The sequence below is a fragment of the Babylonia areolata genome, chromosome 18 (assembly GCF_041734735.1).
Source record: "Babylonia areolata isolate BAREFJ2019XMU chromosome 18, ASM4173473v1, whole genome shotgun sequence".
Classification (NCBI taxonomy): Eukaryota; Metazoa; Mollusca; class Gastropoda; order Neogastropoda; family Buccinidae; genus Babylonia; species Babylonia areolata.
Window position 1 is genome coordinate 49,023,356 of NC_134893.1, and position 27,013 is coordinate 49,050,368.

The following is a 27,013-nucleotide window of genomic DNA, read 5'->3' on the forward strand; positions in this document are numbered from 1 at the left end:
ACGCATTTGTGCAGTGCGCACGGCGCCGAGTTCGTCAATATCTATGCGTTTGCCAATCGTCAAGTCTGTGGGTGCGATGATGATGGCGGTGTGAGCGTATGTACACATCTGCATGTGTGTGTGTGTGTGTGTGTGTGTGAGTCAGTGTGTGTGCCGGGACGATGTATGTGTGCCGGGACGGTTTGTGTGTGTGTGTGTGTGCCGTACAAACCGTGTGTGTGCGTATGCGCGCGCGTGACTGAAGCCTGACTGAATGACACAGGAAACGGCTGATGCATGGAAAAGCAACAGGTGTAAAGGGACGTAATAACGTCAACATCAATTCTCACGAGATAATCCCATGACTCAACATGGCGGAAGAAAACTTTACACTCGAGCTTCTCCTGAGTAAGTTGATTATTATATTCATTAGTTGTTATTTTGATTTTATATCTTTGTCCATGTAATCTGGTATTTGCCCTTCATACGGGCATGTATTTATGTTGGTGGGTGCTTGGTCTGATCATTAACGAAAACAGTCGCGACCAGAGTTGAAGTTGACATAATTTTTTTTTTATAGTTGTGTGTGTGTGTGTCTGTGTGTGTGTCTGTGTGTTCGATTGTTACACAAGACATTCCGCATGTTTCGATCTGCGCGAGTTTAACAGACTAGACTTCACAATAGAGGCTTTTGAGTTCCTCGTCCGTGGAGAACAATTCACCCTGCAAACTAAACACAAGAAGAAAAAATCAGTTGTGTTTTTTTTTTCAGTCACGCCAATAAAGATAATGGGTTCGTTCTAAAGTGTACTGTTTGTCGTGCTTTCAGCGACTTCCTTTTCGCATTGTCATTTCACAATGTCAGAATGTGTGTGTGTGTGTGTGTGTGTGCGCGCGCGCGCGCCATATACAAACCGACTGATTGATATCAATATTTATCAGAGACGAAGTTCAAATCTGAGGGCCAGAGTATACATAAAACTGTATTATGGTAAGTGTTCACATTTGAATATTCTCGTTTCATGAACAAATTCAATGATTATTTAAGTACCCTTACGGAGATGTCAGAATTTTTGGTTGCTCAAGTGTGTGTGTGTGTGTGTGTGTGTGTGTGTGTAATACATTACAATAAACAATGCTGCAAAAAAGTCTATAGAGTATTCATGCATGCAAATTCTAAGCATTATTCCCAAGCGTTGTCAAGAAAACTTTTTTTTTTATATATACAAAAAAGGGAAATTCAAATGAATCATTTTTTGGTGTCATATACTGTACCATGTCAAACTGATGCAAACTAGGCCTATTGGTTTGCTCTGCTTGGCCAAATTTCGCGCGGCTAACAGTGAAAAGACGGGCCCACCCGCTCTCAGCCAATCAAACGCCTCTAAAAACTATAAGCGCTTAAAATCATTTTTTTGTTACCAGCACAAACAATAAGTGAATAACAAAATGTAAACATCAATCCAACATCAGTCAAGCACAAATCACAATTCAATCTCACTGTCCTTTCAGTGAAAGCTGGTCCGTTACCGAAGGGGTGTGGGGTGTGGGAGACATTGACACGGGCTGAAGTTAGTGCCAATGGTCAGATGGCACAGACTCAGAATCCCTGCCATCCTCAGCCATCACGGGGCTGGCTGACCTCGTGTCATCTTGTCTGGGCTGCTTCCCTCCCTGGTCCCTCACACTTGGGGGTCTGAGACCTGCTGTGTGTGGCCTGTTCCAGATAAGAAAGCAGAGTAGACTGATCGGCCAATGTGCGCCTCCTGCCAACATGATCTGCACAATTACTAGCACACTTAGTAGTAGGTTCCACAAATATGTGAATATTATTCAACAGCCAGAAAACTGCACTTGTGACTGCTGCTATCTTCAGTTGCTTTGAAGACTACGAGTCGAAGTACACAACTTCTCTCCCAAGTGGGTTCAAAGTTTTTTCCTCTTGTGTTTGAAATCCTGTTTTGAAAGAACCCAGGCAGTCAGACTTTTTTATGCCCTTCACTTGACTCTTTGTTATGATTGAAGTGTTGGGGATTTTGTTTCGTTTGTTTGTCTGCATGTTTGTCTGTTTGTTTGTCTTTGAATTGACAAGTGGCATCACCTCTCTTTTGTCCTGGCTGTTTACACTCTCGACACACCACGTCGTTCGTGCATTCTGAAACATGATCATCTTTCAAACATCTTGAATAGATCACAGTTTTTTTTAAACAGATTTCTGTTCCTTGTGGTACACAGTGGCTGAAAAAATGTTAACTTTTAGCGTTTTTTCAAGAGAAGAAGGGGGTACAGAAATATAAACAAATCGACGGCAAGTGACAAATCTAGTTAGTTTGTTGTTTGAATTCCTGGCCCTTTCCAGTTTGATGACGATCTTAATTCGCATCCTATCTGCGCCAGAGCATGTTCGATCTCAGAGTCTGTGACTGAGATCAGAATGTTGTCAAGGCAAACTTTTGTAGTGGGTTTTTCCTCACATGTATCTGTGCGAAGGATGAAAGGGTTAGTATGTGCTACCTGGATACAGATGTCCCTCAACCCGAGTCCTCTGACGAGGATTCCCGTTCATGCCTTCTTTGTCGCAGGGTAGATCCGCCACAGACTCCTGATATTCTGTGCACCCAAGACGGATCCTTGACCCGACACTCGTTCTGCCGCCAGACAAATCTCAAGAACTGTCAGCCAATTGTTGTCCACATCTGGAATGTCTTTGTTTTCAAAAAGACAGGATTGACGGTCGAAAAAGTAGTAGCCATCGTCAGAGACTGTCAAAGACTCACAAAACGGTTATCCAAATAAATACCCGAGAGCAGGGTCGAATGGGAAACTTTTTATGAATATCGAAACCAACAGAGAGCAAAAGCAAAAAGCACTTGCACAGCGTACACAACTCAGCTTGCAGAGAGTGATACCACGCATCCACACGCAATGAGTTTCGCTCACCAAGTCGGGACCCCAAAGGGCCACTCGGAGATTTCTTTAATACTCCTACAGAATAAATGCGACTGCAGTTTCACTTTACTATCATTCTGTGATGTTGGACAACAAGCAGATGAACATTGCAGACTAAACGATCAAAACTTGTACCAAGAATCAGCTGCGCTTACACAAACTGACAAAGCCACTGCCACTTCCATGTTGTAAAGTGTCAGACAATTTCATTCTAAAAAATAAAACACAAACAGCAATAACCCATATGATGTGTTAAATGGGCGAAACATAATACAATGTTTGTTTTTTGTTTGTTGTGTGTGTGTGTGTGTTACGTTTGTGTGTGTGTGTGTGGGTGTCACTGTGTGTTTTCAAAAGTGTTAGTGCATGTGGGAGACACAGAGAATTTCAAGACAATGAGCCAGTATCTGGCTCAGAGTGTGTACAATCTCAAATGACAAACAAGAAACGCTGTCTCTGGCAAAGATCTACCATGAAGACATATTTCGCTAGAACACATTTGCCCACTCTGTTTTATCACAGTATCTGTTTCCTGACATCCATCTGAAGGCACAGCATCTTTCATGATGACTACCCATGTATTTGTGCTTATGAACAACTGCGCATATGGACGCTGGACAAATGTGAAGATTCAGTATTCTCAACTTGGAATTGCAGGACCTGGAGGATGTAAGTGGAAGAATTAATGGACAGAATTCAACTGTTCTGATTGTTGACACAACTCATTGAATACTTGTCACTGATAATATTGAACAACGCAAGCATTTATATATATTGAATTTATCCTACCTTTGCCTTGAGTGTGTGTGTGCACATACACACAGACACATGACAAAGACAAAAAATAAACACACACACACACACACAGATACACACACATGCACACACATACATGCACACACACACACACACACACACACACACACATATGCACACATACTAACTCTGACTAGCACACGTGCACATGCACACATACACACACACACTGAAATAGGAAAGCATATATATATCATAGTGGTATAGTTATGTATTTAAAAAAATCTGTGAACAGTCGACATTTAAGACCTTGTGATTGATTTTTTGTTTGTTTTTTGTTTCAGACAAAGCAACCAGCCCAGCACTACACGATGACGACTGGGACGCCATTGCTGCCTTCTGTGATCAGGTCAACAAAGAACTGGAAGGTCCCCAGATTGCAGTGCGCCTGCTGGCACACAAAATTCAATCCCCTACAGAGAGGGAAGCTCTTAGTGCCTTGAGTGTGAGTTTTACTTTGGTGTGAAGCTTTGATCTGTAATTGAAAGGGTGAATAAGACTTTTATGTTTAATTTTAACTGGGATTCTACTGTACAAGAGGGTGCAAGAAACCCAGAAAGAATTACAGCATGAGTGAGTAAAAGAATGAGGTCAGTCTTTAATCATGTATGTTGTGGCTTTTATGAGGAGGAAAGAATTACAGGGTGGATTGATTCTGAAATAGGATGGGGCTGTCAGCTTCAAGTCTCATTTAGTCACCCATTTCTACCCTATGGCAGGCCTTCATGTCAGAATGAACAGATTATCTAAACCTCTTAAAGCCAGGATTATACAATGATAATAATGATAAAAATAATGATGATGAAAATGACAATTTAATTTATCCGGCACCTTTTCTTGTAAACATGCTCAGTTGCACTGTACAGTGTAAGTACTGACGTTGAAAATATGAATTTAAACATTAAAATGAAAACTTTACATGCATAACCCCTTACAGTCAGCCAGCCAAACACTCTAGCACAAATTTATGCACACACACACACACACACACACACACACACACACACACACACACACACACACACAGTTGTCAGAGACTATACATGCTCATCATACTTACCACATGAATATGCCTAAATGATGTAATATAGTATCATTATCACAATATATAAAAACCCTGTCACAATACTTAAAACTATTTCCCGGATATCACAATGCACAAAAACCATATCACAATACTGAAAATTCACATCCACTTTCACACAAATCACAATACAATACAAAATCTATGTTTTAAAGTGCAAAATTAAAAACGACCACACCGTCACCAATCCCCACAAAACATCACCTTACACAAACAGGCACACATTTGCCTGCATTATGCTAGATGAAGTTGAAATAGTTGTGTCTGAATTTTTTTGAAAGTTGAAAAACACTGGCTTTTTTCCGAGGACAGAGACAGGGAGTTCCAGACAGTGTGGGCAAAGACAGAAAGATTTTTGCCAAAGGTCTCAAAAGAGAACCGAAGAACTGTCAGCAGAGAGGTGTCAACTGAGCGCAGTGACCTAGAGGAATGGTATAGATGGAGAAGATCTGAAAGATTCGGTGGCATATTGTTGTGATTGGGACACTCAAACCAGAGACAAGCTATCACTGTTAGCAAGACTAAGACACATAAGATCATACGTGAAAGGAACAGGAACAGGAACAACAACCATAATGCCACCAAAATCAGAACGTACTGATTTGATCCAAATTACTGTGCAGGTATTAGCAAAAATTATAGCAAATTTCAGTTTGGTATTGGATGCAGATTTGAATTTAGCAGTGTTCTGATAACCTATAAAAAAAAAATTAATAATAATAATAAAATATTAAAAAAATCTGCCAGACACAGGGAAGGTTAGTGTGTCTTCGGTGTAAATTAGCATGAACAAGTTGCTTTCATAGAATCACCAACTGATGTGAATTTCTATGTTATTAGGTTTTATTTGTTTCAATATTCTGAATACATAATTCAGTCACAGCATAAAAGGAAGCATTGAGTAACATAGATATATACAGTGTTTCTATAAGCTTCACTCACATGGCTGTATATCTGGTATTAAGAATTTGACTTTTTGCACCAATTCTCTTTGTGTTACTTTGTTGCAATTTCTTTTCTTCTCCAGTAAACAAGCTTGCTACAAAAGGTTTTTATTTGTATGCATGATTGTATCTGTAGTGTGAGCTAATCAGTGCCCTTTCTGCTTTCTTATTTGTTGTTGCAGACAATCGAATCCTGTGTAAAACAGTGTGGTGTGCCTTTCCATAAAGAAATTGGAAAATTCAGATTTCTAAATGAAATCATTAAAATCCTGTCTCCAAAGGTAATGATGAACTGCCATTGTTACATGTTGCAGTAGCTTTCTTTGCATTTGAACATGAATGGCTTTATCATTGGTTCAGAATGTTTGTTTGAAAGTGGATGTGATCCTTCAGTTAGATGGTGTCAAGGTAAATGTTATTGATTTATTTTCTCAACAGCAAATCATTCCTGTATATGAGTATGTTCTGCTCTGGTATGGCCACACAACAAGATCCAGTGGCATTGCTAAATCAGTCCTCCAAGGAACTGTTGAGGGAGTGATACAGAGGGGGAGATAGAAAAAAAACGATGGACTGACAACGTTGCAGAATGGACAGGAAAACCATTTGCAGAGACCCAGGCTTTGACACACACCTTACAGACCTGGTGAACAGTTCTTCTTTGCGGCATCCCAATGACCCTTCACATAGTTGAGGGAGAAGAAGTGTGTAGTTGTGGGGTGTTTATACGTGTGTGTGTGGTTTAGGATTGGTTCAGGACACCATTGGTCATTTGACCGGTTCAGCACAAAACCAATGGGTCAGGGAAAACAACTTATTGTTGTACCTGGCACCCCAATCAGGCCAAACCACTCCCCCAAAGTTTGTAATTGAAATTATATTTTGTCCGTCACACTCATTGGTACATGACATGGTTATACACACGCACACGCACACGCACACACGTATGAAAACATGTATATATGTATATATATTTTTTTTTTCTCTCTCTTCTATCTTTTATACATTTTGTGTGTGACTGTACATTTTACCTGCACTGAATAAAGAAAGGCTGTCAGTATCACAAATAACACACACGCATACACACACACACACACACACACACACACACACACACAACACAACACAACACAACACAACACAACATAGACCACATTCTCACTTGGGAGCAAATTTGTGTACCAAAATGTATTTGCAGCATGCACTTGTGTCTTTTATGTGTTTTTTATATATATATATATATATATTATTTTACCATCAATAATTAATGACGATCAGACTGGATTTATGGAAAACAAATAAATTGGGGGAAACATCCCTAATTTCATTGGGAAATAGATATTTCATGATAAAGGTTTTGAAGGCATATAGGTTTAATCACAATATCTGTCACTGGGTTGAAACATTCTACAAAATGTAAAAGCAGCTGTTGATATTGTACAAAATGGTTTGGGATAGAAAGAGGCTTTAATCAGGGAGACCCTGTTAAGCCTTGCTTATTTATTCATACTAGCAAAAATTCTGCACATAGAAGAATAATTCAGGTGAAATAGGATGCATTTTTAGTGAACATAAAAAAATATGTATGGCAGAAAAAGAATTTCCACTCTAAACGTTCTCATACAAAAGAAGAAGAAAAAAGAAAAGAAAAAAGGGTTGTATCAATAAATAGATGTAAGCAGACAGACCATAGTGGCACAGTTTCAGTTTGGAGAGTGCAGCCTGAATTTTACATGGAAGTGTTTATGACAGTGAAATATAGTACCTGTACAACAAAATACTGCAAACAAACAGATACCATCTTGTATTTTTGCATCAGTGTATCTTTTCCGTGTACATTAAACAAGTATGACTATGAAATGTAATATCTGTACAATGTAATACTGTACAGAACTACATACATCTTGTTTATTTATTTATTTATCTTTTTGCATCAGCATCTGTTTTCTCTGTATATCAAAACATTTTGATTCACATGGAATTGCAGTTCTTGGGGAACAGGATGACAGAACGTGTGAAGAAACGATGCATTGAACTACTGTACAGCTGGCACAAGGGCTTACCCCATGAGACCAAGATAGCTGATGCCTACAAAATGTTGAAAGATCAGCACATCATCAAGGAGGATCCCACATACATGGATAAGGTGGGGTTTCAAAGTTAAGTGTATGGGTTAGTTGGTATGGAATTTATTTAAAATACTTATGTAAGTGTACTCATGTACTTAATAATAATAATAAAGTACATTTTAAAACACTTATTCCCATGTACTTATATGTTTGCGTTTTATGTAAAATTGGTGCAGGGGTTTTCCTCGTCCTCTGTCACAGCCTTTCTTTGTATAACCTCAAAGTTTCCTTGTCTCACACAGACACATGCATGCGCACGCGCTTACACACACACACACACACACACAGAGGTAGATATACAGACTTTATGGGTTTTGCATTTACCCATTGATATCGTATTGGTCATTTAGCTTTGAGACATTTTGTGAGTTGTTTAAATTTTGGGTTTTTTATGCTTTTTTTTCCATTTCTTTTTTTAGAATATTTAACATCACATGCAGAATCAACAATATATATTTACAAGAGATTAGAAATGGTGCTGATATCTGAATTCTCTACATTTCTTTTTTATTTATATTTCAGACTTTTGAACTCTTTCCTCCACCAAAGCCTAGAACAGCTGATTTTGAAGATGAAGAAAGAGCCAAGGTAAGCCTTAAAGATGTACTCTCATCTGCTTCAGAATTTTGTTATTTAAACATAATTTTAGATAGAAAATTTCCTTTTTAATTAGTATCTTGGGCTAAGAAAAAAAAAAGTGAAAATCAAAAGTGACAGTGTAGTATCCAAGCAGTTAGACTTTCAAAAAATTAAGAAGTCAAGTGACTGGCTTGCTACCATATTTATGGGTTAAGTTTTTATGCATCTATGACCAATGACTGACTCCAAAAACCTGAACACCTGCAAGATATAGTTTCAAAATGTTTTTTCAGGAACTTAACCGCTTGCTGAAGAGCAAAAAGGCTGAGGATCTGAAGGCTGCAAACAAACTGATTAAGGAACTGGTGAAAGAGGTAAGTGGTACTTGAGAAATGAATTACATTATCATTGTGTCAGTATTTAATTATATTGGTTGATCATTATATCAGAGTCTGTGGTGCTGTCTGTCTGTAGTCTTTTTATTTTAGTATGGTCTCTGCCTGAACTGGTTAGATCCCAGTCTGTTCCACTATGACATGACCATGTTCCAACACAGTTTTTGTCTTATTTTTGTGTTATCTCTTACCTATTCTTCAGACTGTGTTACATTGTCTGTCTTGCTCACTTGTTAGAGTTAATGTTGTATCATTTGCAAATTGTTTCATTTTCGAGTTGTTGCTTTTGTTACACGTGAGGGGTCAGGTCAGTTCCTTGAATCTGTTATTTCTAATTCAAATCACTGGTGTTTCTGAGCGGCCCCTGGACCTCTGACTCCAGAGGATTGGACTATGGGGTTTTCTGATGCCTGTTTATTTCTGTCCTTCTTGAAACCTACTTGGTCTCAATTTACAATTGATAAGATGACATTCTGGAGTCTCATGGCCAGCGCTTGTGCGAAGAGTTTACAGTCTGTATTTGCAAGATTAATAGGTCTTTGATTTGTGATGTTATTTTTGTCCATATCCTTGCCTTTATGAATTAATGTTACAATGTTACATTTTTTTCATTTAGAAAGGTAATTCTCCTACCTTAAATCATTGACTGCCATGCCCATAAAGTAGTGGGCGTAGTGATGTCACTGATGATACCATCAAAAGAAGGGAAATAACTCTGGAACTGGAAGGCTGAAAATTCACACTTTTGATCTTTAGTGGTACATCATTTTCTCTGTTTTTGGCTGATTGTTCTGGATATTGATTTATGACTTAAAACACCATGTTCTACTGTTTTTTTCCTGGCAGACAAGGGGTTAATTAATGGCTTCTGTAATATACAACAGGAATGGCATTTTTAGTTTGTCCCAGGACGTTTTATAAAATGCAGGTTTGAGGCCATCAGTATCAGGCGCAGTCTTTGTTTTAAAAGAGTGAGGCTCTTGTTGGCTCATCCTGAATTATTTCTTGTGACAAAGGTCTTTTTCTTCTTCTGTAAGTACTGTATAATCTTTGTTGCTCAAGAAATGATCTCTTATGTTTCTTCCTCTTTCTAAGAATATGTGGGTTTTTTTTTTATATAGTTTTGTATAAAATTTCTCTATCTCTCCTCCCCGTCAGCAATCTGCTGAGCCCCCCCCCCCCCCCCCCCCCCCCCCAAATCCTCTGCCACATGCAGCTTTCACAGCAGCGCAGATGTTATACACAATAGGCAGAGACTCAAAGGTGGGGAGTACCCAGGCAGTAACATGTACTGGTTCTACACAGATGTTGTCAGTAGGAACACAGTACAAACAGAAAAGACACTCACTCACTGCTCTTACTGACAAACATTAACTAAAGCCTTCAGCATATCACAACCACTATGTTGTAGCAAGATATACATCGCAGAGATAAGCGTGGCCTGCTGACATCAGAGACCAAACTGGAACCTGGTGTATTTATTTTGTTTGTCTTGAAACACTTAATTACAACTCCACAAACACTGCGTAATTGTATGTTAACTTTCTGTCTTGCTGGTAAATGACTTTAGCTGCAGTCATACCAGTCAGACCACAATTGTCAGGGATGGGAAATGTCTTTGGCAGAAATGACTGCATGCACTGTCAGATGATGAGATAAGCAGGGAGCTGAAAATAAAGAAGAAAAAAACCCCACCCTGTAATGATCAGAGATCAAAGCATCAAATTCTCTGATCATTAAAGTTGTTTTTTTTCTTCTTTTGTTTTGCTCAAGGCCTGATCAACATGTTACGCAAAGGTCAGGCATCATCGCTCTTTTTTTTTTCTTTTTTTTTTCAGCAGAGGTGTAGCATATATGGACCAGTCCACTTGCCTCGACACCCCCTGAAACTGAAACTGTTTTGCAGGACACAGAGAAATCAGAAAAGCGATCTAGGAGAATCAGGGAGCTGGAAACCATCAACAACCTGGGGAAGCAGCTGACAAAGATGGTGAAACAGTACAATCCATCCTCTGACAGGTCCCAGTTTGAAGCCATGAAGGTGAGAGCTGAGATGGAGAGGTACTGATTCAATGCTTGAGGACAGTTTGATTATTAATGTGGTGTGTGCATCCTTGGATAGATCCCAGTTAGATACATTTGAAGTTGAGGAGTGAATGAGAGCTGCTGTTTCACAGTGGGAGAAGTGGTTCAGTGATGTTTCGCATGGTGCAAGAAGGCATTTACGAAGATATGCGTATTGGTCACAGGAACTTTTAAAGTTCTTTTTGGATAATAACAACTTTTATAAGAATAATGGTGATGATAGGTAATGGTAACTTATTAATGCACACACACACACACACACACACACACACACACACACAAACACACGCGCGCACACACACACACACACACACACACAAACTAAATAAAATAAAATAAGATGAAAGTTCAGTTCATCATTGCTCTCAAGTTTAGTTGTTGAAAAAACAGATACCAATAACTGACATAGATAGAAGAGAAAAAATTGTAGAATCTGTGGACAGCAGGGACAGGTACTGGCTGTACTGCTCCTCTTCCCGTACAAGGGCTCAGTCTCTGCAATTCACAAATTACAGTGTTTGATCAACCATGAAATGGGGGGGGCACACTCACACCAGCTATCCCTGCGTGCGGAGACAGTCCTCCTCTGGTGTCAAGAGCACAACATCTGCCTGACAGCACGACATGTCCCAGGCAAGCTGAACATTCTCGCAGATTACCTCAGCAGATCCCACACCTTACTCCAAACAGAGTGGACCCTGTCACACTCAACACTTCAACCGATATGGGACCTTTGGCACAAACCACATGTGGATCTCTTTGCCACAATATTCAACTTCTGCATTCCAACATACGTCTCCCCAGTCCCAGACCCACAGGCCTGGGCCATAGACGCCCTATCAATCAGCTGGTCCAACCTTTCGGGGTACGCCTTCCCTCCACTTCCCATCATGGGAAAAGTCCTCAGAAAGGCAAGGCTGGAGAGTGCCACCATGGTTCTCATTGCACCACACTGGCCAGCACAGTCATGGTTCCCCAACCTGCTCCACCTCACTCACGTTCCCCCACTCCGCCTTCACATCGGCAGACACTCTCTGGTCCAGCCCTGCTCAGGCATTCCCCACGGAAACCCAGAGGTCCTCAACCTACACACCTGGCTACTGTGTGGGAATCTCTGTCAGCACTAGGCACCTCCGATGACACAGCTGACCTTGTCTGCAGGTCACATTGCAAAGGCACTCAAGGTGTTTACTCTGCACACTGGAACCGCTGGCTCTCCTGGTGCTCAACCCACTCAGTCATTCCCACGCACCCATCCAATATGGATCTCGCCAACTTCCTTGCCTTCCTCTCCTCCTCCAAAGGCCTCTCTGCCTCTGCAGTACATGTCCACCGTGCTGCAAGCAGCTCCACTCTCCGGCAACTGGGCGGGCCCTCTTTCTCAGATGACCCCTGCTCAGGACACTGGTCCGACGGGCCTCCCTCAGTCACGCACGTAAATCCTTTCGGACCCCTTCATGGGACCTTTTTCTGGTCCTACAATACCTCCTCAAGGCCCCCTTTGAACCCCTTGCTATAGCTCTTTTCAAGCTACTCTCCATGAAGACACTCTTTCTCATCTCACTAGCCTCAGGCAGGCGGTGTAGTGAGGTTCATGCCCTCAGTGGCATCACACAAGATATAGCCTTTGAGCCGGATGGATCTATCTCACTTAGATTCCTCCCTGAATTTCTTGCCAGAAATCAAACTCCCAGCACACCCTCTCCCATTCTTTTCATCAAACCTCTCTCTTCTATACTGGCCCATGACGACAAGGACAGATTCCTCTGCCCAGTCAGGGCCCTGCGCGTATACCTCAAAAGGTCACGTCCCTTCCAATCGTCCAAACGACGCCTCTTCATTAGCTGGAACCTGGACCATCCGCGTGACATTAGCAAGACATCTCTGTATCAATGAATAGTCAATGCGATTAAAGGCGCGTATGCAGACGCAGGATTGAGACTTGATGCCTCCTCAGCCAGAGCAGATGAAGTCAGAGCATGGTCCTCTTCTCTTGCCTTAGCCCACTCAGCACAGCTGCAAGACATCATGGATGCTGCCTACTGGAAAAACCCTGCCACCTTCTACCTGAGAGACGTCGCACGCCTGCGGGATGATGGCTCAAGAGGCATCGCTTCTGTGGTAGTTGCACAACAGGCCATCGCAGCACACAGACAGTAGAACAGGTGAGCCCCCCACCTTGTCGCGCTGTTCTGCACTAGTGGGTCACGGTTAAGTATGTGTAATTAAAAGGAAATTTTCTATCTAAAATTACGTTTAAGTAACATACTTACCGTGACCCAAATCTAAGACCCTCCCATCCTCCCTGCTTCCTGTTCTCCCTGCATGCTGCACTGGCTCTGGCATATTGCCGTCAAAAGAGGGCGCTAGCCAGGGGGGCACAGGGGAGGTTACCTACTTCCGGGAGGTTATCAGCTGTAGCTACTTTCGTTTTCTCCGCATAGGCGGATAGCAGTTTGCACAGGACAGGAATGTCAGACCCCTGCCGGAGTCCGCACTAGTGGGTCACGGTAAGTATGTTACTTGAACGTAATTTTAGATAGAAAATTTCCTTTATTGTACTCAGCTGATCATCTATCACAACATGCACAGTAATAATCCTGCACATAAAAATTATCCCCTGCACACACTGCACAACTGTTACTGAGATAGATCTACATATGTCACACACACAGAGTGAAATAACACACTGTCAAAAATGCAGCTGCACATTTTTTCACAATGTGTACACTTTATTTCAAACACATCCCTTGACAACAAGGAATGATCATATTACCTCAAAGTACAAACACTGACAGTGATACACACATGAAACAAATACATTATTTCAGCACTCCATTCACTAACACATTCATTTGTCAGTCAGTCATTGTTGCCTATTGGAATAGAGATATTAGTGTTGAAACCTGCCAGGCTTTCCTGAGAAAATGCTCTCTGCTGAACAATGAACTTGAACCTTCCCCAGTCTTCACACAAGACACAGCCACAGGAGGTGTGGAGGAGGTTTTCTCTGAGACGACAGAACCACTGAATAGGGTTATTTAATTCTCACTTGCAGTCAACGCTGTCTTCTGTAGATCAAACAAACCCAGTGACCTGACAGCAAAGGTACCTGCATATCAGTTTAACACTGCTAATTTCTCTGTTTTAAATGTAGCATTAATTTCTTCTTCATCTCCTTACTCTGACAATTAGAACTTAGATTTACTCTCGCTACACTGCTCAAGCAAGCATCGAAACAGTTGGAACATGGCTTCAAAGAAGCGGTTTATGTGTGGCATCAAACAGGCCACTTCTGTACGACTGACCTAGCTGATGTCTCCAGATGAAGCGTCCAAAAAGCTATTTGCAACCATCTACATTACGAGAGCAACCCCCCCAGCCTTGTTTTGAATAGGAGTGTCAGCTTATCAAAGTATATTTCCTGACAGCTGTTTCACTCAACAAAACAGGCTGACGACCCCTCTCAGCTACTTAGGCAAGATAATGGCTCCATCCAGCCAGGAAGATTAGAGTTAGACTGGGCAGCCCAGGTCTATGGCCACAATGTTGAGTAACTTGAGCTTTAAAAACATATAGCCCACAGTGCATAAACCAGAGGGGGAGGTAATTTAGATTGGCTTTGTTCACTCTTCTGAGGAAAACATATATATATATCAGTCGTGTCTGACTATGACCATCAGAACAGCAGAGGAGGCAACTGCTGCTCCGACTATCTGGGCTAGAATTTGATTATAGTGGAGAGTGTCTTGCCCAAGTTACATCCCCACTCTCTGGGCCAAGAGGGTTTTAGGACAGTCGGCGTTGGGATGGTTCCCAAAGGCCAACTAGCCCACAAGGCTGCAGCACTAAGAGCCAGTGCAATTTTGCATCCTAGTTTGAGAGTCATAGTCCTTCACAAAAGACTAAGCTGCTTAGTAAATGGTTTCCCATTGACTGGAGAAACCATTGATAATACAGCTCTCACTTTGCTGTTGGCCCAGATGTAAACTTATGTCAATCTGTGATATAAGCCGAGTGTTGGGCCTCAAGGAAAACAGATAACTTTGAGCAGATGACAATTTTCCCCAAGCAGCAGCAATTGGTGAAGCTTTGAGTGCTGGTATCTCTTGAGAGTGACACATATATATATGCATACAGATGTAGATATATATAGATAAAAAGATATAGATAAGTATATGTTTACACACACACACACACACACACACACGCACACACACACACACACACACACACACACACATATATATATTTTTTTAAATTATGATGAAAATAGAATAACTCATTTACTTGTTTATTTCTCTGTATGATGACAGGGGCTTTATGAAGACTTGGCAAAAAAGCGCCCCCAACTGTTTAAACTGGCTGGGGAAACAGAGGAACAGGAAACAGATGCCATGAGTAGGTGTTGGGTGCTCTTTGTTTGTTTGTTTGTCTTAGCTTTGTGTGGTTGGGCACTGAATAGTAAAACTGAGATATTCTTCAGAAATATCCCTTCAAACACTGGCCACTTTTTTCCTCTGTGATGAGAGATTACTGATATTTACAGATTAATCACCTTTGACACTCATCACTCTCATCAGCATCAATTGTGAGATTTACATGCGTTTCTTGAATGTTACTCAGGACACACAGAAAGCCTTCAGAATCATCAGTAACACTTGAATGTTACTTGATTCTTTCAGAATACAGAATCATCAGTATTACTTGAATTCTGCTCGATACAGAATGCCCATGGAATCATTATTATCACCAGTATTACTTGCTATCTGATACTTACAGAACTCCCATAGACTCATCTTTAGCATCAGTCTTGATTGCCATTTGATATTCACAGTGTGTCTGTGGACTCATCGTTAGCATCAATATTACTTGAACACTACTTGATACTCACAGAGTGCCCACAGAAACATCATTAGCATCAGTATATATTTGCCTGTAGACTCATCATTTGTGTCAGTATTGCCGATTTTCAGATGAAATCCTTGCTGTGAATGATGAGGTGACGAAAGCCATGTTGCTGTACATGAAGAAAATAGAGGGGAGTGTGGAGGAGAATGGACAAGCAGAGGGTGCTGTCAAAGGTAAATTTAGTCCTGTGACTTGTGTCAGGGTGAAAAGCTGGTTTGATACTGGTATTTATTTAGAAAATCAAAATGAAATATGTGTGTGTGCTTTGTGTGTGTGTGTGTGAATGAGTGCATGTGCATGTGTGAATGAGTTCATGTGTGTGTTTGATGTGTGTATGAGTGGATATGTGTGTGTGCTTGGTGTGTTTGGTTGTGCTTGTGTTTTCAAGTTCATCACAGTACTCTGTCCTATAATGTGGCTCAGAAGTATTTGTAAAAAAAAATAGGGAGACAGACAGATAGACAGAGGTCACAACAGATGGAAGTTGTTTGCGTGTGTGTATGTGTTTTCAAGTAAATTCCACTACTTATTTGCAGAAATGGGACTTCTATCACATTTAACTTTTTTTTTCCATCCAAAACAGACTCGTCTCTGCTGGATCTCAGGTTTGATTCCCAAGGACAACAGATTCACTCATCTTCTCAGTCAGGATCTGGGGCCTCGTCAGTGCTGCAGTCAGAATTCCAGAACTTAGGTAGGATACAGTGACTGATGTATTTCAACCCTTAGCTTGTGTCCAGTGGCATGACCTGTTATGTATAATGATAATGATAAATTTAATTATTTAGCGCTTAATCAAGTTTTGCTCTGAGCACTTTACAGTAAGATAGTTCCTATAAGAATACCTTGCTGTACATTACCCTTCCATCAAAACATTCAGGTTGGTCCAAGTAAGTGAGAAACATTACAAACTATGACAAGTCGATGCACCAACAGTATATATTAGTACAGTGTCCATCTGTGGAGAGGTTTATGCATTAGTAAACAGACACATGCATACAGATGAACTCCGAAATTAATACTGTTGTCAGAATACTTGAGGGGGTTAATATAGACTAATAAAGAAAGATGGAGACACGCACAAGTGCACTCACAGGTGTACTGTTACAGGGACTTGTCCATAGCCATGCACTTGTGCACACACTAGCATGCGCACACACGCACACACACACACACACACATGCACAAAAAAACTGTATAAAATGATAAACATTATTTTGTTCTGAAGGCTGAAGATCAACTGAGGCAATTTGAAAAAAAGCTACTTTTGAGCTTGTGAAATACAGATTACTGTTGTTTAGCCTTGCCATGTCTGTCTCTTTCTCCAACTGTCTCCTCAGTTCTCCTCTGGCTGTTTCATTCATGAAAGCATTACATGTGACTGCAATTATGTTACATTCAGAGACTTGTACAGATATGTGACATCTGTAAGTTTACTGTTGTTTCAGGCCTTTCTGATTCCCCACCTGCTGCCTCCCCATTCCCTAACCTTGGGAGTCTGTTTGCAGCAAATCAGGTAAGAAATTTCTGTAACCTTGGGAGTCTTTTTGCAGCAAATCAAGTAAGGGAATTCTCTAACTTTGGGAGTCTGTTTGCAGCAAATCAGGTAAGGAAATTCTCTAACTTGGGAGTCTGTTTGCAGCAAATCAGGTAAGGAAATTCTCTAACCTTGGGAGTCTGTTTGCAGCAAATCAGGTAAGAAAATTCCCTGACCTTGGGAGTCTGTCTGCAGCAAATATGGTAAGAAAATTCCCCAACCTTGGGAGTCTGTTTGCAGCAAATCATGCAAGGAAATTCTCTAACCTTGGGAGTCTGTTTGCAGCATATCAGGTAAGGAAATTCTCTAACCTTGGGAGTCTGTTTGCAGCAAATCAGGTAAGGAAATTCTCTAACCTTGGGAGTCTGTTTGCAGCAAATCAGGTAAGGAAATTCTCTAACCTTGGGAGTCTGTTTGCAGCAAATCAGTTAAGGAAATTCTCAAACCTTGGGAGTCTGTTTAGAGCAAATATGGTAAGAAAATTCCCTAACCTTGGGAGTCTGCAGCAAATCACTTAAGGAAATTCTCTAATCTTAGGTGTTTGCAGGAAGGAAGTCCAGTAAGGAAGATCATTAACCTTGAGAGTCTGATTGTAGCAAATCAGGTAAGGATATCTCATAATTGAAATGCTGTTCATTTTTGGCTCATGTGTATGCTTACATGCAATGTGAGTAATAACATGGTGTTTCATTTGTGTGTATGTGTGTGTGTGGTAAACTTTAACGTATTGATTTTCTCTGATAATACCTTGTTTTTTTTACATCAGATTTGGTTTCAAAATAGGAAAAAGTCACTTCTTTCCACACTGTTAAATCAAAATGACATTGCACTTCTGGGAAGGACACAGAAAAAAATTGAATACTTCTGCAGTCATATTACTGTTACATTTTTGTTTCCTATTCATTCTTTGTAACTTCTTTATAACTTCTTTATACATTTATGTGACATATTGATACACTGATTAATAACAGTCATTTTATCTTTATTTAGATAGACATTTCCTTTGCTCAGTATTGAAATAACATTGACACACACACCTCAAATGTCTAACATTCTGCTTAGCAATCGGACGTTAATCTGAATATACTGTGGGAAATAATTTTCTTTAAGATTTAATGAATGTTCAGTAGAAAGCATGTGTGATTGTTCATGATAACATATTATGAAAGGAAGCAAAGAAGTCCCCCTCAATTATATTGAGGATGATTTGTGTATTGTCTTTATCACTTGCTGTATAATGTCTGTCCATGAATGACCTCATAATCGGCATCTTGTCTTTCATTTTGCCTATAATGTTAGCTTCGAAGCCGACAGTTACATTTTGCTTGAACTGTGCTTTCATATTCAAAGATATTTTTTAAGGTGTCAGTTTCTGGTCAGTGCAAAACTCCCATAATTACTTTGAGAGCTAAGTATTTTCATGGATTCCAACAATGACTTGCTATGGTTTTTGGCATTTGTGCCGAAGATTTTGAGCTAAGAGAGGTTTGAATTGACATTGATATTTCAGCCAGTTACCTAAGTATTGTACACACCCAAGGTCACGCTGATTTCACTCACAAAGACATGATCATTTTATGTCTACCAAACATAATTCATGAAAAAAAGGACTTGTCAGAATATTATAGTGTACAATACACCCGAAAATGTGTTTGGAGGGTTTTTTAATGATCTGTCGAAATCAGAAAGTCATTGTATAGGCATAGAAAGCACACATAAGCTATGAAGGCTTTGCCTCTTGTTTGTTATCTTGTCAGAGAAAGTGAACTATTTTGTGGATTCTGTGTGCTCTTAGTGTTCATTTGTTTTCTTCCTCCCTCAAACTCTTGTTTATAAATAGTGTATTCAAGAAATATTTTTATGCCCGTTTGTATAATCTGTGTTCATTGTAAGGTCAAGAGGAAATTACAAGCGCCACATGGTGTTTAAAGTCGCAAAACTCTGTAATTTTTCTAACCATTCCATACATCTCACAGTGGATGTATTGAAAATGAAATGAATATCGGTGTGCATGTACAATCTGTGCTATAAACCTAAAATGTACACACATGCACATGTGTGTTCTGTATTACAAACAAGCCTTTCATTATGTTTGTCAGGAGAATAGCCATATCACATTCTTCATTTTGGCTCCTTGAAGCAGCAGCAGCAACAGCAGGCAGGACGGATGAGCCTGGTTCAGGCGGCCATGGGAGCCCCTGGTGCGGAAGGGTTCCTGCCAGCCCAGAACAGACAGACAGGGACTGGGGTTCCCACCACCTTCCTGGCGCAGAGTAATGCCAGCGGCATGCTGTCTGCTACTGCTCCTGCCCCTTCTCAGAGTCGTTACTATGCAGCGTCCCAGGAGATCAACGCCTCTTTGACGCAGCCTTCAGTTTTCTCTGGTGAGTAGAGGTCAGCTGTGAAGGTAGTGTGTTGTGGACTTGAAGAGTTAATGTTATGTGATGATTAGCGGTGCAGATAGAGTTTGTTGTCATTTGAATTTTATTTTTGAGCTGTCCCTGTAGCTTGACTGTTGAGATGAAATAGCTGAGCAGTTTAAGGATTGGACATTCAATGGGAGAATCCTGGATTCGATCCAGGATGTGATTGCTGGTGGATTAAAGGGTGGAGATTTTTTTTATTTTATTTTATCTCTCAAGTCAGTATATCAGCAGACCTGTCAGTGCCTTCACTACTTTTGTATCCTTTAACCTAGTATATATACAAGCAGAAGATTATGTGGATATTTTAAAGATCCTGTAATACATATCAGCACTCAGTGGTTTAGGGAAACAAATATACCCAATAATCTTGTTGCTGAAAACCAGATTTGGCTGCCTGAATGTTGGTGTAATAATGGTGATGCATGCACATGCCCACTCCTCGACATTAGAGGTGATGGGAGTTAAGTCCACAGAGCACAAAAAAGAAGATGGTTTGATTGGCAGTGTCTTTTTGTTGGGCTCCGCCTTCATGGTTTGTGTCTCTCTGCATGTCTTCATCCCAACTTGTTCATTTCTTTCCATCGCTCATTTCATTCAGCTATTAAACTTTACTGCCCTATCTTTTTCCTTTTTTTCTGCATGTATTGCTTCATTTCACTCAGTGTGTGTGTCTGTGGTATTGTGGACAGCTTCCACCTCAGCCTCAGCAGCCACAGTGGCGACATTCTCAGCTGCAGCTGCTGCTCCTGCAGCCATGGCTGACCTGGATGCTCTTGGTCAGTCCTTGTTGGAGAAGAACCGAACCAAGGATTTTGTTCGTCCTCCTGCAGGGTAAGTGTACATGGAATCTTCTTGTGGTTGGGTTTGAATAATTCAGTGATGCGTCTCTATGCTTATAGCATACAGGCTTGTAAAGCACATATTGCATGCACAAACTTCCATTCGTACACCACACCGCATTGAGGTAAAACCATTTTTGGTTCTCATGTGAAAGCAAAGTGAGTCTGTGAAATAATTCTGTTTCAGTTGTCTGTATGTTTGTATGTAGTTGTGTGTTGTGTGTGTGTGGTAGACTTTGTGGAAATGCTTTGTCTGTCAAAACCAGTTGTGGCTGAAAAAAGGGGGAAAAAATCACTTCTTGTTACACATTTGAATTATGATAACAATACCCTTCAGGAAAGAGCACAGAAAATTGTATCGAAGCAATAAATCTTTCCACAGTCATTTCACTGTTACATTTATTTCTTTTCAGTAAACATTTGTACTCTACCTTACAAAGTCACTTGATTAATATGCAGTCATTCATTCAGTTATTTTAGCTGAAATCATACTTTATTCTGCTTTGTATGGAAATTACATAGGTGCATGCCTGGAGCATTGAAATTTGTCATGTCATGGGAAATTGCTCTGAATTTCAATGAGAAATAATTTCTCTTAAAATTTAGATTTTAAAATGTGTTATAACATGTATAAAGTCTGCTGTGTTCTAACTCACTGTGAAGGTCTTACACGAGCTACATTTGCCCAGCTGAGTGGTTGCTTTGTCAGTAAAAGCAGCATCCCTAATAATTCGTTTGTTTGTGCATTCCCTTTTATGCATTTGAAGATGTGTTTCACTCCACTGCAAATGTGTGCAAAAAGAAACTGGGAGTCTGCATACTATTTTTTCTATTGTCTAAGAATGTTCTGTTTTGTTTTGTATTTTGTATCATGAGCCACAGTTTTGACATAACCATTTGCTTGTTGATAAAAAAAAAAAAACCTCCCAAATTCTCCACATTATAGTGCTCATTTTGCTTCAACAAGGCAGAATTTTGACCGCATTTTGTGACAGCCCTCCTCCCAAGCTGACCATGAACCAGTTGGCGGCAGCAAAGACAGCACCGTGCCAAGAGGCACAGCCACTACAGCCGCAAGCCCCGCTTCCCTCACTTTCCATCCTAGACGCACCGCTGCAGCCATCGCCTGTTAGTTGTGATCAGCAGAACTCTGTGCTTGTGTCTGGTGGAGGTGGCGGCACACACACTGTGGGTCCATCGTTGCCGGTGTCGTCGATGGCCTTGTCCAGTGACAGTTCTGTGAACTCTGCTGCACCGCTAATTGCTCCTGTCTCCTCCTCTCAGGACTTGCTGCCTTTGACTGACATATTTGTGCCTCTGGAAAGTATAACACCTGGTGAGTTCTCATTGATTTGATTTGTGTTTCATTGGTATTAGTTTGGAGAAGGTCAAACATACAGCCCATGATGTGATGTTGTATGAAAATCTGTTTTTTCACTTAAGAAAATAAAAGTAAAAGGAAGATGTATGTCAACAAATTGACAAAGATTGATGTAAACATTTTCAAAGTTTAATTTTTGTCACAATAATGTTAACAAGGTGAACATGTATAGAACACTGGTTAGGGAGTTAATGTCTAAAACAAAAAAAACCAGTTTTTATTCACTGAATTTTTGTATATAAATGTGTGTGCTTGTGTGTGTATGTGTGCGCATATGTATAGTAGTCCTCAATTTTACATCTTTTCGACTATGTGATATTAGATATACACATACACAAAAAAGAGGGGTAGGGAAGGTGGAAGGGAGTGTGTATGTGTTCGTGTACATGCTTGTGTGCCAGTGTGTTTATGTGCCTGAGCACATTCAGGTGCTTTATACAGTCATTGACCCTCTGTGCAGCAGGGGACGTGCCCCCAATGACGGTGTACGACAAGAACAGCCTGAAATCCATGATCCACTTTAGCAAGAACCGGCCCAGGCCCGATGTGTTGGTCATGGTGCTCTCCACCCTCAGCACCAATGTGAAGCCCATCAAATCCCTCATCTTCCAGGCTGCAGTGCCCAGGGTCAGAGCCTGTGTTGTGTTTGGAATTGTTTCACATGCAGATATATGCAGGCAGGCATGCACACGCATGCAGATACATGCAGGCAGGTATGCACTCATATGCATGCACACGTGTATGTGGACGCGCGCGTGCACATGCACACACACACACACACACACACACTCACACACACACACACACACACACACACAAATCCGTTTGTTGACATGCCCTCATGTCAAATCCCTTGTCTTCAAGGCTACAGTGCCCAGAGTGAGAACCTGTGTTTTTGTTGGAATTGTTTCTCTCTCTCTCTCTCACACACATATACACATGCATACACACACACACACAAACAACAACACACCACATTCAACGTAGCATATCAAAGAACCAGTCAGGCAGTAATGTAACCAACAGGCAAACAGCCTGTCGGTCCTTCTACCACCCGTACACCCACAACCTCACACATTTATAACCCATTTATAACCCGATAGTGTGCCTTCCTACGTTCTGTCTTCATGTATTTGTAAATTCTGTCTTTGATCCATTTGTTTCTCAGTCATACATGCATGTGAAAGTTGGGTGTTAAAACACTTGTTTCTGCACAAGATTTAGTGCTGTGTATGTACGTATTATCTTTTATAACCACTTAGAAGGAATTAATGATGAACTCCTAGAGTACTGCCTCAAAGATTGATTGTATGCTCCATTATTTACTGTCCCACTGTGCCCACCTGCAGGTGATGAAAATAAAGCTGCAGCCTCCGTCAGCCTTGGCCCTCCCTGCCTTCAACCCCATTGTTCCCCCCATGGCCATCACCCAAGTCATGCTGATAGCTAACCCCCATAAGGTGAGGGATGGTGGATGGAGTTGGCTGTGCATTGGATGTCAGTTTATCGGATGTACTGGGGGGTTTTCGGCGTTTTTTTTAAAATTTTTTATTTTTAACTTGCAGTCTATACCTTAAGTGAATCATATGTAATGAATCTGTTTTGGTTGTGTATGGTGTGTGTGTGTGTATCTGTGTGTGTGTGTCTCTGTGTGTGTGTCTCTGTGTGTGTGTAAAGGGAAGCAATATTACATGATGTAAAAATTGTGACACAATGATCAACATTTGTACACTTGTTGCACAGGAGAAGATTCGCTTGAAGTTCAAGATCTCATACATCCTTGGTGAGGAGCCAGTGTCTGATGGGGGTGATGTAGAAGACTTCCCTGTGCAGTAGCTGGCAGACCTCTCCACTTCATGTGGCCACATTTCCACAGATTAGCAGGACAGCAAGTGAGACAAGGGAACAAACTGTTAGTGTGATTGTTGGATGCAGACATAAATGATATTGTACACACATATGCTCTCAACAACGCACATACATGCACACTTGTGTGCACACACTCTCTTTCTCTGTCACACACACACACACACACACATGCGTGTGGACATGCAGGTAAATGCATTCACACATATTTACACATATGTAAGCACACATTAATGACAGAAATGTATTTGCACACATTTTCTCCCTATCACATATACACACAAATTTTTAAAGATGCAGTTGAAATGATGTATGTTTAGTTCAGACGGACAGTGAGGAATTGTGCAAGAGAAGCTGTGATATGCATGATCAGATCCTGTTTTATGGTAGACCTGTTGTGCCATTGCTGTTACATACTTACATCAGATAACAGACTGGGGATTGAAAGAGAATCATTTATAGATTGTAATGATAAGCATATATCATTTGGTATCTGTAGTGATAAGCATATATCATTTGGTATCTTGTTTTATGTATTGCCCACCAAATTAATATTGACATCAGATGAGATACTAGGGTATGTTTTTTGTTGTTGTTGTTTTTTGTTGTTTTTTTTGTTTTTTGTTTTTTGTATGCACAAGGATTGACTCTTGTGTGGATGATTGCCAGTACTTGGAGAGTGATGTTGTGGAGAGACTTTGCAAATAGCATGTATGTTTCTGAGTTTTTTGGGTTTTCTTTAGGAAGTTTCTGTTTGGCATGCTATTAATTACTTTTTTTGTTACTTTTTTTTCTATGTCTTCTTTTGTATTTTTACATCTGTTGTTTAGCTATTTTCTGTTGATTTTTCTGTTCACCTACCTTCTTCTGTCTCACATTATTTTAACAGTTAACATAGGGTGAATTATGTTATTGAGATACATACTCAGTACAACAAAGAAGATAAATTTTAAAGCAAACATAAAATGGAGAAATCTTTATTTGTATTTGATGTAGCACCCATTTTGTTGTTGTTGTTGTATATATAGGCAGTTGAATCAAAATGAATTTCAGACATATATAGATAACGCAATATGGTTTGCACAATTTTTTCATTCCTGCATTCTTAATTTTCTTAGTATTTTTTTAAACACAAATGTTGGTTAATGCAAACAGATTTCTCACATCCCCTACATGGTAAAAAGTTGGTTCAGTATAACAAACACATGAAAACAGTGATTCTTATTTCCCAGCCTCATTTCTCTTTTCTGTTGAAATAGTTTTCTTTCCACTGGCTGTTACTGTGAAGAAGATGTTCTGCCTTCTTGTATGTACATAATTTCATTGAGAGTGACTTTTATTTTGTGTATCTTGAAATTCAAAGTAAGTGATTGCTTTGGATACAAGAAAAATGAAAGCACCCTCAAGCTTAACTCATACCATTCTTTGTATGAGATAAATCATACCACACTTACTTCCTCTGCATACCTGGTGTGAACGTTCTTAAACCAAATAAAGAATCCATTTTTGTTATTGTTGCCTTGTAATATTTGTGTTCTCAGTCAGACCTGTTAGCTGATACAGAAAGAGTGCTTTGTGTGGCCAATCAGACTTGTTTAAAAGTCAGCGATTTATGTTGTAGTGTGACTTTCAAATTTTTACAGGACAGGAGCTTGACGTTTGTCATTGTTGCTTATAGTCTAGCTAACCGAACAGGGCCATATCCAGATTGGTACAGGAGCTTTTTGTTGTGCTGGTCCACAGAATGTGTGGTAGACATGTAGTTGGGGAATGGATGGGATTAAAAGTTCATGTGTGCCATGGCATTCTTCCGGTGATAAGGGTACGAGTCCATCCTGTAATTCACAGTTCATTTTTCTTTGTGTGAGGAAATGAGAATGCCACTGAATGTTTTTTGTGTTTGTTTTTTTCTTTTTGCCATAAAGTACTTTTATCATAAGATGACCTTTTGTTAACCAACAGATGTCAATTTCAAAGTTGATTCATGTTTCTTGGTCTAACAGCAGTGTTCCTGTAATTACCTTGGTTGTTGATTATTGACAGTCAGTGTTACCATTCCTGGTGAAACAGGACCAGTCTTAGTCAAACAGCTAGGAGCTTGCCCTCACTCCCAGCCCTTGTTTCTGAAGGTTGTGGTAAAACATTTGACAAACATATTCAGAAGTAAAGGAAAGCAGCTGAGACACAAAGGGGCTCCAGAATTGCAGTGTTTCAGTGGCGTCTGGTGTGGTTTATGGTGTTAGGCCCTGAGCTTTATTGCAATAGAAAGCTGCTTAGTTAGTATCAATATTACACTTGTTTTTGCCTTAATAGTGTTCCGGATTGAACAACGTAGACAAAAGTATTGGGAGCAAAATTGATACGAAAACAAAATGATCAGTATAAGGAAAACCTTTTTTTGTGTGCAGAGTGTTTGGTACATTTACTGCCAGGCATGGGCATAGTGTTTCAGTGCCTGGCTTTGGTTCCGGTATATAGAAGGAAGGGTCATGTGTGTGTGGACTTACCCATGTTTTACAACTGCTGCTTAACAGTAAAGCCAAAGCATGTTTTAAAAAAAAAAAAAACTTCTAAGAAAAGAGAAAGAAAGAAAGAAAAGAAGGGTGAGTGAGAGTTTATGAGAGAAAACGTTGTATATGACTGATCAGTGTTAAACTTGCGGCACCTGTCAGGTCGAGCGTATAATTTTTGGTTATAAGCTACCACTTAAGTATGTTTGACTTGGATCCTTGCTGCAGAAATAGAGGTAATACTATGTTTTTGGATTTTTCCTGTTTTAAGTCAGCCTCTGGTCTTTAAGAGTCTTTTAATCTATTCATCTATGTTTGAAATGGCAAATTTTGTGTGGGAAACAATTCTTTCTTGTCATTTTAATCTGTGAAACTTGTTTGTAGCTCTGAGACTTTCAGCAGAATCTGGAGGATATGAAACTGATGTGGGGACAAGCACAGTAGCAGATAAAAAGAAGACAAACTTTTCTGTGGACAGTATGGCTGACCTTACATTTTTTTCAGACTGTTTGAGTCCAATAGCAAGGATTTCAGAATGAAGTGACTCAAAAACCTCAGCTGTTGGTGAACAAGATGAGTGATC

At 40.3% G+C, this 27,013-nt stretch overlaps 1 protein-coding gene across 4 annotated transcripts; it reads left to right on the forward strand.

The window, feature by feature from the left end:
* The first annotated feature begins 259 nt into the window (after positions 1–259).
* On the forward strand, positions 260–25,845 carry LOC143292874 (ADP-ribosylation factor-binding protein GGA1-like). 4 transcript variants are annotated; one of them, XM_076603522.1, is made up of 18 exons: positions 320–387; positions 3,451–3,597; positions 4,029–4,189; positions 5,955–6,053; positions 7,760–7,918; positions 8,424–8,489; positions 8,774–8,854; positions 10,782–10,916; positions 15,277–15,361; positions 15,937–16,044; positions 16,455–16,565; positions 17,320–17,387; positions 19,549–19,792; positions 20,524–20,665; positions 21,669–22,009; positions 22,518–22,681; positions 23,404–23,514; positions 23,798–25,845. In XM_076603522.1, the coding sequence occupies exons 2-18, from the start codon at positions 3,492–3,494 to the stop codon at positions 23,888–23,890; spliced, it is 2,274 nt and encodes a 757-aa protein (XP_076459637.1). In that variant the 5' UTR covers positions 320–387; positions 3,451–3,491; the 3' UTR covers positions 23,891–25,845. The 4 variants fall into 4 exon arrangements, with proteins under 4 accessions (XP_076459639.1, XP_076459637.1, XP_076459636.1 ...); XM_076603521.1 differs by having other exon boundaries at positions 321–387; positions 19,552–19,792; positions 22,515–22,681; XM_076603520.1 differs by having other exon boundaries at positions 322–387; positions 22,515–22,681.
* The last annotated feature ends 1,168 nt before the right edge of the window (positions 25,846–27,013 follow it).